At 45.3% G+C, this 10,890-nt stretch overlaps 1 protein-coding gene across 2 annotated transcripts; it reads left to right on the forward strand.

The window, feature by feature from the left end:
• The first annotated feature begins 2,942 nt into the window (after nt 1–2,942).
• LOC106581401 (SLIT and NTRK-like protein 3) lies at nt 2,943–9,395 on the forward strand. Of its 2 annotated transcripts, XM_014163444.2 has the most exons (3): nt 2,946–3,478; nt 4,032–4,120; nt 5,653–9,395. In XM_014163444.2, the coding sequence occupies exon 3, from the start codon at nt 5,703–5,705 to the stop codon at nt 8,406–8,408; it is 2,706 nt and encodes a 901-aa protein (XP_014018919.2). In that variant the 5' UTR covers nt 2,946–3,478; nt 4,032–4,120; nt 5,653–5,702; the 3' UTR covers nt 8,409–9,395. The 2 variants fall into 2 exon arrangements, with proteins under 2 accessions (XP_014018921.2, XP_014018919.2); XM_014163446.2 differs by lacking the exon at nt 4,032–4,120 and having other exon boundaries at nt 2,943–3,478.
• Nucleotides 9,396–10,890: the final 1,495 nt, after the last annotated feature.

The raw sequence follows: 10,890 nt of genomic DNA on the forward strand, positions 1-10,890 counted from the left end.
CCACCCTGAATCCTGACTCATATTTCACTCTCTTCTCTGTTATATCCCACCCTGAAACCTGACTCATATTTCCCTATCTTCTCTGCTATATCACACCCTGAATCCTGACTCATATTTCCCTCTCTTCTCTGCTATATCCCACCCTGAATCCTGACTCATATTTCCCTATCTTCTCTCTCATTAAGCAATAAGGCCCAAGGGGGTGTGGTATATTGTCTGCATACCACAGCTCAGGGTTTTTCTCATACTTGACGCATCACGGAGTGGCTGGATACAGCCCTTAGCCGTGGTAAATCGGCTATATACCACAAACCCCCGATGTGCCTTATTGCTTTGATAAACAAGTTGCCAACACAGTAAGGCAAGGAATGACTCATCTAAATTGAAAATGTTGCTTTATTAAATAAATACATTCTGCCAGAAAAAGTAGTCCTGACAAAAGTTGCGTTGCTAGACTGGTTGCTATGCAATAGAACCACAGGCTAGCTAGCAAGCATACATTAAATGTACGTAAAAACCGAGCATTTGCACCACTTCCAGAGTGACTAACACACGCCAATTATGTGTTCATGTTGATCTGAATGTTGCCATGTATTGTGTACGAATGGAAAACATCTCCCATGTTATCGTTGGTTGTTTGCTTGCCCATGTTTTTGTTTGTTGGCTCCAAGCTGTTGGAAATATTAGCTGTTCTTTTAGCTGGGGCAGCTGCTGAGGCTGTGTCAGATAGAATAGTGCTCCACCGCTTCCTTGCTTCCAGATTTGGGTTCCAGTAACTTCCAGAGAGGTTTCGGGATCTGTGTCCACTGACAGACATTATTTCTAGTGTCTCTAGTCTGGCATCCAGCAGTTTCTGGATCATGGTGATTCGGAGGCAGTGGTTTGTTTAAATCTGTGACGTGCCAGCTATTTTGCAGATCTTTGGCAGCATTGTTACAAAGGTGTTTCCTCCGCTCGTTTGAGTACCTGAAACATAAAACAAAATATCATTAGCTAATATTTAGGCCTACATAGCTACCGTTTATATTGCCAGGGTAAATTAGATTGAGCTAGCTAGCTAACAGTTACGTAGCATATGTATCCGTTAAACTGCTTTCCGTTTCGGGTGGAGGTACAACGCCGGGGCGTCGGAGGAAAGGAGGTGCAGATACTTCTTAAGGGAAGCTACTGGGCAGAGGGGATCACACGGCAATTCAAACATAAATCCCCGTCCAATCTCCCTGCATGTCGTGTTCAGTTATGGCTTCGTGGTGGGCAGCTTTGTTGCGCCCCTCTTTCCTCAACTTTTTAATTCCGCCTACAAACACATTGTTGCTCGTTGTGAATTTGGAGTCCTTCTGTATATTCCATGCCCAGCTGAGAGGGGGGTCGTTGATATGTCGGTTCAAACCAGCATATCTACTAATCACGTATTCTTCGCCATTCATGTTTCTCACGGAACCATAAAACTCCCGCAGAATGACATTCAGCTCCATTTTTGTTGTATTCCCAAACTCACAATTTATATATTTTTCTGTACGCCAGTCAGTGGAGCAGGTCAGTGCCCACTTCGTTTGTTTCACGGTGTTTCTTTTCATTTATTTTTCTCTCAAGTTCATCTAAACACTTATTTTCTAAATCGGAATGTCAAACTGTTGATGTAGCCATTGTATCAACTTGAATAGGCTAAACGTCAAAGTCATGGTACACAGTCACACATACACAAAGATGAAAGCTGTTTTAGCCAATCAGCATTCAGTATTCAAACTACCCGGTTTATAATCTGCTATATACCACCCTGAAACCTGGGCCTAGCATACCAGCCTGGGCTCTCTTGTGTAGCGGCGTGACATGTGAGTCAGTAGACTCTGTCCTCCTATCTGCAGAGCCCTGTGCCTCATGTTCCTGACCCTGGAATGTAGTCCTCTGACAGCTGGCCGGGGACTAATGAACTCTCCTCTCTTATCTCTTAGGATGTGTCAGGCTGGGTGTGAATGTGTAGGAGTGTGTGTGTGTGTGTGTGTGTGTGTGTGTGTGTGTGTGTGTGTGTGTGTGTGTGTGCGTGCGTGCGTGCGTGCGTGCGTGCGTGCGTATGTGTGTGTTTGCCAATGGGGGTTTATTTTGGGACATAATCTGGGACATAGAAATTGTCACAGATACTGTAAAGCCTGGGGCTGCCTAACGACCAGATTCACCTGACTCATGCTGCCACAGTACAATTCCGATAGACTATAAACTAAGCTCCAATACTATGCATGAAAACAATAAGAGAAAATCCCTTCTTTTCACATAGAAGAATGGAACGCTGATTTCAATTATAATCCAACATTTCACAAGAATAGTTCAAACCTGAACAGGCCACGAATAAAGGGATGCAGGCCTGGAATACGCTATTAACTTTAGATGTCAAAGGTGTAACCATTAAATATTGTTCGAAAAAAGCAACACAACATAACAAAACAAGAAAATAGATGTTTGTCTTGATCGTGGTAATGTCGAGGTGAACGAACAAAGTACATCATGCGATGTGATGTGGCCCTGGCTCTCGTGCGGGGTTGTATTGCCCGCTGGAGGCGGCGTGAGGAAAGGCAAGGAACAGAACACGAGCGCTTCCTTTCCTCTCGCCGCGCGGTAACTGCTGCAGCGAGATCGAAATGCGAGAGACTGTCAGGAGTCAAGTTTAGTTGTGTCATATGCTTCCACCGAAAAAGACACAAGATAAGCTGTACTATGAACTGTGTATGAAGTCAACTTAGTGAAGTTAGTCATTTTCTGTATATTGTAGCCATAGACACGAAAACCCTCCACTGTGTGTGTGTGTGTGTGTGTGTGTGTGCGCGCGCGCGCAGAACCACCCTCCCCGGGTGTACACACGAACGCACGCGCCTCTCTCTCCTTTCCAACAGAGAGAAAAAGAAAGAGAGTTCCCTGACCCGCGCTCCCATTGCGACAGTCAGCGCGCGCTCCTCCTTCTTTCTCTGAGCACCGCCGACACCATCCAGAACCAACGGCAACGTCCCTTCCATCTCTCCCTCGTTATTCCATCCTCTCTCGCCAGTCGCTCCCTCTCTCTTCACTTTAAGCTCATTCCCGTGATGTCTAAAGAACAGCCAATCGAGACAGAGTCTTTGCTATGATCCACAGAGGGTTGGCGCATCGGACAGTGCTGGGAAGTTTAAGCCAAGGAGAGTGCAATTTCGCCTGGCTACACTGTTGAACGTTCGTCGAGAGAAGCAAGCAAGCAAGCTGAGGACCTGCATCATAAGCAAAGTGGATTGGAAAAAAAGAGAACATTGTATTCCAATCACGTCTTCATTTTCTCTCTCTCCTGCCAGAGCGGGAGGAGAGAGAGAGAGAGGGACAGAGAGAGAGAGAGAGAGAGCTCAACGGGAAAATATCGTAGGAAGAGAGGCAGAGGAGAGAGAAAGAGAGATTCAACAATATTTGAAACTAGTGGCGTTTTTTTCCGGATGCTGTTAAATTGCAGTGCCAAAGTAAGGTGAGTGGTGAGTGGTGCGTGTGTGTGTGAATCTACGTGTGTGTTAATGCTTATGTGTGGTGCATATAGCTAAGCCTCGGACGTGGAAGGGGAAGGAAAGCACTCGTTGATAATGAGAACGGAACAGAGGAATCTGGGTATCCTATCTGATCAATGGGCATTTGTTTACCATATTCAACGGTTTCGAGACGATGTCACGACGAAAGCAACTGCAGTACTCTTGGCATGCATTTCAGCAGCTTCTCTTCATATCCATATAGGTGCTTTTTCTATAGATTTTATATTCCCCAGTTTGTACTATTATTCAGGTTTGCCAGTTCTTTAAGATTCAACAGATATATTGTCAATTTGCTTATTTATCATGTCATTCTGTTTTCCTTATAGACTATCGTTTCCATAAGCTATGTCCCTTCATGGATCCAGCTACCCAGTGCTAACAGTTTGTGGTTTGGTCTATGTGCAGGCTTTGATTGCGTTATGCTATATGGATGTGGGAGACTCATTCCTATGCATATCTTCCTTTGCCTCTCTCCTTCTCTCCGTCTCTCAACAGCCCGTAACGGAAGACTGGGATATCTCACCTTCTCTGCCACAAGGGCACCTCACACGCAGGAGATGTGAAGTCAGATCCCCTTAAACTGAGTAGGTACCCCGGGATATAACAGCTGATACCCTGGAAATATAACCCTTTACCACCAGCTGTGGGACGCAGAAATGCTAAACGATCGGAAAGATTCGGGGAGAATGCGTTCGGACTGACTGGATGTCGATGGTTCTCTCTTTTGAGTGTTTTGGGAATTGTGTTTAATTTCAGTGCCACCGGTTTAATGGACATGGGATTTCAGCACCACCGAGAGTGCATAGATTTGAAATACAAGCCAAATGGTGGACGCAGGGCACTGGGAACATACAAGTGCACTATTCATCGCAGTCTCTGTGTGTGTGTCTGTGTGTGTGTGTGTGTGTGTGTGTGTGTGTGTGTGTGTGTGTGTGTGTGTGTGTGTGTGTGTGTGTGTGTGTGTGTGTGTGTGTGTGTGTGCGTGTGTGTGCTTGCGCGTGTGCAGTTTTAACACGAGCGGAGACAACGGTAAAGGGAATCGTTTCATAGGTGAAGTGCCCTAAAAAATGACAACTTTTTATTTATTTACAATGACCATAAGGACCGGGGGCTAAGGGAATTCACGGGCGGGGAGACGACAGATCCGTACAGGCAGGCGTGCTGCGTGGGAGAGGAGAGTAGCGCTTGCCAACAGAACCTCTCAGAGTTACTTTGTATTTCTCTCTCTATCCCTTTAGCAGCTGATGTCATCTACCGTTCATCTAGTTGTTTTCATAGAAAATCTGATATTATATTTACATATGGAGGTTAGGCTAAACATCTCTTATTTCGGTAGGCTATGAACAATCTGACGTCAATTGGTTCTCAAACAGCTGCCCCGAAGACAACAATATGGGATCTGTTGTCACTTTGATGTTTTGATTAGAAAGGGTTCGGTGCCGATCTGACAAATAAGGCATAATGCCCAAACGTCCTCTAGTCCTCTCTGGTCCGTACCTTGAGCGCCGGTGACAGCTCAGTCCCTGTCCAGTCCCTCGGTTAACGGGGTATAGCTCACGCTATGGTATGATTAATCTGGCGAAACCTGCACCGTCATTAATTTTCACAACTACACAGCGAACTCCGGTGTCTGATTTACCGGGAGAGGTTGGCTATGTTATGTAATAAATACAGAGAGATCACCTCTCCTCTCCACCCTTCACAGCCACCTGCTGTTGCTTTCATTTATTCATTGAGATAAGCATCTTTGAGTTTGATTTATTTTAACCTTAGGCTAGTGGTATATCCTCGGTGTTGTGAAATATGGTGACCTTAACAAGGGTCTAATAGGGGACATTTTTTATTATATATATTTTTTTAGGATGGTGTGTAACGAGCTAAACATTGAGTAGGCTACACTGATAAGCCAATGTCATTGTATTATTTCATTTCCATGCACGCCTTCCATAATTTAATATCTCTCTATCTTTCTCTCCTCTCTTTTTCTCACTCTTCACCCGCTGTCCCTGTGTGTGTGTGTGTGTGTGTGTGTGTGTTTGTGTGTGTGTGTGTGTATGTGTGTGTTTGTGTGCCCCCTTTCCCCTCTCCCCTCGCTCTCTCTTCTCTACTGTTGCAGTGCTGTGAAGTGGCTTGCCATAGCCGTGACTTCATCAGGTCTCAGTGAGGATGCTGTGGGTTACCTTGCTGAGCACCATAGCCCTAGGATGGACCACCCCGATCCCACTGCTGGAGGACTCGGAGGAGATCAACGAGCCCTGCTTCGAGCCCTGCTACTGCGAAGTCAAAGAGGGCATCTTTCACGTCCACTGCGACAGCAAAGGATTTACGAATGTCAGTCAGATCTCCCAGATATGGACACGGCCCTTCAAACTCAACCTGCAGAGGAACTCCATGAGGAAGCTGTACTTCAACAGTTTTCTTCATCTCAACAATGCAGTGTCCATTAATCTGGGGAATAATGCGCTACAGGACATCCACGCCGGAGCATTTAACGGATTGGGAATTCTGAAACGGCTGTTCCTGCATGAGAACAAACTAGAGGTTTTCCGGAATGACACCTTCCTGGGTCTGGAAAGCTTGGAATACCTGCAGGCAGACTATAATGTCATCAAGAGGATAGAGAGTGGAGCGTTCAGGCACCTCCACAAACTCAGAGTACTCATCCTAAATGACAATCTGATACCAGTCCTGCCCTGCTACCTATTCAGGTCGGTGTCACTAACACACCTGGACCTGAGGGGAAACCGTTTAAAGACTTTACCATATAAGGGCACGTTGGAATATGTGGGCCGGAGCCTGATGGAGATTCAGCTAGAGGAGAATCCATGGATCTGTGAGTGTGATATAGTTCAGCTAAAAACGTGGTTGGAACGCATTCCCTACACCGCACTGGTCGGGGAGATCACCTGCGAGTACCCCTTCCACTTGCATGGGAAAGATTTACGAGAGATCAAAAGCAGTGAGCTCTGTCCGTTACTTTCAGACGTGGAAATCGAAGTCAAACTGGGAATCCCCCGGTCTCCATTTAACAATGAGAACACGTGGCCAACGAAACCGTCCTCCATGCTGTCGTCGTTCCACAACACGGCGTCATCTGTGGAGTACAAAGAGAGACATGTCAAACCCACCAAACGGCCCAGGCCCATCAAAAACTCTCCAACCCCTCGTAGCCTCTATCCCGGCCAGAACCAGCCCCCCATAGCTGGCTACCAGACCCGCCCCCCCATTCCTATCGTCTGCCCCTCTGGATGTACCTGCAACCTCCATATCAACGACCTGGGGCTAACGGTCAACTGTAAAGAGAAGGGCTTTCATAATATCTCAGAGCTACTTCCCAGGCCCCTAAATGCCAAGAAACTTTACCTGAGCGGGAATCTAATACAGAAAATCTACCGGTCTGATTTCTGGAACTTTTCCAGTTTGGATTTACTACATTTGGGGAATAACCGGATATCGTACGTCCAGGAAGGGGCGTTTATCAACCTTCCCAACCTGAAGAGTTTGTATCTGAATGGGAACGACATTGAGAGGCTAACTCCCGGTATGTTCCGGGGCTTACAGACGTTGAGTTATCTTTATTTTGAGTATAACGTGATTCGTGAGATCCAGCCGGCGTCATTCTCTCTCATGCCCAGCCTTCAGCTTGTTTTCCTCAACGATAACCTCCTCCGCACCCTCCCGACCGACGCCTTCGCAGGCACCAGCCTGGCGCGACTCAACCTCCGCAATAACTACTTTCTGTCCCTGCCCGTGCGTGGTGTTCTAGAACACCTGCATTCCATCGTCCAGGTGGACCTTCATCAGAACCCCTGGGACTGCTCCTGTGACATCATCCCCCTCAAAAGCTGGATGGAGAAGCTGTCCTCTGTCATCATGGTTAGGGATGTCATCTGTAAGACTCCTGATTTTGCCTTTGGGAAGGATCTGAGGTCGCTGGATGCTGAGGTCATCTGTCCAGACATGAAATACTCATCCGGACCCTCCCCAGCTCTCCTCCCCTCTGATGACATGACCACCGGTAGCTCTGGTCTGGGGGAGGCTGGGGGGAGGGGGCCGGTGCCTCTATCAGTCCTCATCCTCAGTCTTCTCGTTCTGTTCATCTCAGCAGTTTTCGTGGCCGCGGGCCTCTTCGCCTTCGTCCTGCGGAGACGGAAGAAGCTGCCCTTCCGGAAACGCTCTGAGGTGGATCTGACGGGAATCCAGATGCAGTGCAGGATATTCGAGGATCCGCCGAGACAGACCAGCAGTGGAAGCATAGGCTCACCAGAAAAGCCACCCAGCGGACACACACAAACACATACACACACTCATGGTCACGTTGGCCACACACACAGTCACGGTCACGTCTATGATTACATTCCTCACCCTGTGACGCAGATGTGCAACAACCCCATTTACAAGCCCCGGGAGGGGGAGATAGGGGAGCAGTTTGCAGAAACAAAAGAGAACAACAGTAATTACCGAACCCTCTTAGAGAAGGAGAGAGAATGGACCCTAGCCATGTCTAACTCACAGCTCAACACAATCGTCACGGTAAACCACAATACAGGGGATAAATCAGGATTTCACGAGAATGGCGGACTGTGTCCCACCGTGATTGACAGCCAGAGACCCACGCCGACTGTTGGCTTCGTAGACTGTCTGTATGGAACGGTCCCGAAACTAAAGGATATGCACGTCGCACACGCACACCCACCCGGTATGCAATACCCGGACTTACAACAGGACGCACGTCTCAAGGAGACGTTGCTGTTCACAGCGGGTAAAGGCTGCTTCCCTGACCCATCCCAAAGCGATTACCTTGAGTTAAGAGCCAAACTCCAAACCAAGCCGGATTACCTCGAAGTACTGGAGAAATCATATCGGTTCTAACACGGAGAATAGCATAGGCTACATACAAACACACACTCTCACTTTTCCACACCCCAAACGGAACAAAATCACGGACAAAAACGAAACAAAAAAGCAGCATGATAATACAATTTAAAAGTATATTACTAAACGTTTTCCCACCAAAATCGCTTTGGAGGAAAGGCCATTCTCAGATATTCAATGAAGTGCCTTTTTTCAGAGTAGCCAGCAATGTTATCAACCCTTATTTTTATATGGAACAGATTGGTCTATATACCAAGGAGAGTGAGAGACCAAGAAAGAGAGAGAGGCACTGGGAGAATCACAACATCCGAAAATATACCCCATCAAATCGAGCCCTTCATACGCTCTCAAATGGTGGAGTGGAGTAGCCCTGTGCGCGAGAGGAACTGGAGCAGGATTTCTCCGTGTCCGCTGGGCTCATGTTTCTGTCTCTCTGTCTTTTACGTGGATATATAAACGCCCGGGTTCCGTGCACATGAAGTTTGTAGGAAATAAATAAAACATAAAAATGGATGAAATTGCAGTTTGCTGCATGCACTCGCTCCATTGCAGTGGTGAGGGATTTGCTCAGAACTATCAGTCACGTGTTAATAGAGATACTGTTCTATTTCATTTTATATATTAGTATCATTATTATTATTAAAGAGGACTGCTGTCTATATCTGGGTGTAATTCTCAAGGACGTACTCACCCAAGAATGAAAATAACATTTGTGAATATATTATATGATGACACTCAAGGTTTTCTGGAATTCCACGCACTTTCTTAAGAACAATGCTTCGGATTATCTATCTCATCGACACTACCGGCTTTGTAGAAGGCACTTTTAATGTTTTCTCTCACAAAGATTTGAAGAAAATATCTGCATATATTTATTCTGTAATTTCAGTGAACATTTTATTGTAAAGGTAATGTTAAATCAATGTATAGTGAATATGCGTCTGGTATAGCCTTCTTAATAAAAACTCTTAAATGAAATGAAAAGGGTGCTACCACGGAACGTTTGTGAACAACGTAGAGGTAATGTGTTTGGTATAGCGCTATACTGTGCTGTGTCTGTCTGTGCATTGCAGAATGATACATTGAAATTTCTAGTGGCTTGATTACATTTTTAGTTGTGCTGCTGTTGGCCAGGATATGTGAATTCCCTGCGACTCTGCAATGGTAGCTAGCGTCGGGAAGGCGTGCAACTATGAGAGTAGCTGGTGATACAAATGAGAGAAAGAGAGGGATACATCTTTGGGAGATGCAGAACTGAAAATGGCCCAATGAAGGAATCAAGTTTTGTCCGATGGGTAATATAAATATACCATTGTGTTACCATTTCCTTGCTACAGTTTTCATATGAAAGTTTAACGAATTATCTAGAAAAGGCTGCGAGTCTGAACGAGAGACGTACTCTCCAGTGCGCACTTGATGCTCATTCGCTGCAGAATAACATTACAGATATTATCCACACGAGGGCGACAGAGGGACACTCAGATTGCCAGTGTAATAACTATACTGCTGGTTTGTTAGAAAACTATTGCCAGACTGTTCTCCTATCATTAGACTGCAATACATTTAATCCACTACCAAATGAAACACTAGGCCTGTACATTATTAAATATGGTCCGTTATATTTTGTCAAATTTAAATACAGTAATCATCAAGAGAACATTACGTTTGCTTTGTATTATTAATGAGATCAGTAGAATCTGAGGAGTTTATATTAATCCCGTGCAGGTAATATAATGGTTATTGTTATATAAAGGATGTTCTATATCGATCATGTATTTTTGAATGGCCTTAAAGAGGGAGAACACACGTGACAGGGAAATGGGTTTTAAGCAATGTCATTCAACTCAAACCAATTGATAATGTGACGTGCCATATCATGTAAAGGCCCAGTGCAGTCAAAAACGGATTTCAATGTGTTTTATACATATATTTCCACTCTATGAGGTTGGAATAATACTGTATAATTGTGAATATTATAATAATTCCCTTTTAGTGTAAGAGCTGTTCGAAAAGACCGCCTGAAATTTCACCCTGTTCGGGTGGGATGGAGTTTTGGCCTGCCTGGTGACATCATCAGGTGGTAAATTGGTTAATAGACCAATAAGAAACAGTGTTCCAAACCTCCCTGCCAATAACAGTTAGTTTTCTCCCCCCCCCAATCTCAGACCACTCCCAGACAATTCTAGCATAATTCTTGCTCGAGAACTTTGTTCTTTTTTTGGTTTCTTATTTTTGTTTCTTATTGACTATTTTATTTGAAAACTATCACAGTAAGGTACTTAATTGTTACCCAGGAATGATTTGATTTTGAGAAAAAAACAGCTGCATTGGACCTTTAAGATGTTACTTGTTGGTTGGGGCGGAGTCAGAAAAGGAGGTAATTGAGCCAGAAAAGGAGATGTTGCATTTTGCAGGAAAGTTGAGTGATCTTGAAGAGATATTAATGTTGAAAGGAATGTCATGTCCATCGGTAATTGAG

This window comes from Salmo salar, chromosome ssa20 (genome assembly GCF_905237065.1).
Source record: "Salmo salar chromosome ssa20, Ssal_v3.1, whole genome shotgun sequence".
Taxonomy (NCBI): domain Eukaryota; kingdom Metazoa; phylum Chordata; class Actinopteri; order Salmoniformes; family Salmonidae; genus Salmo; species Salmo salar.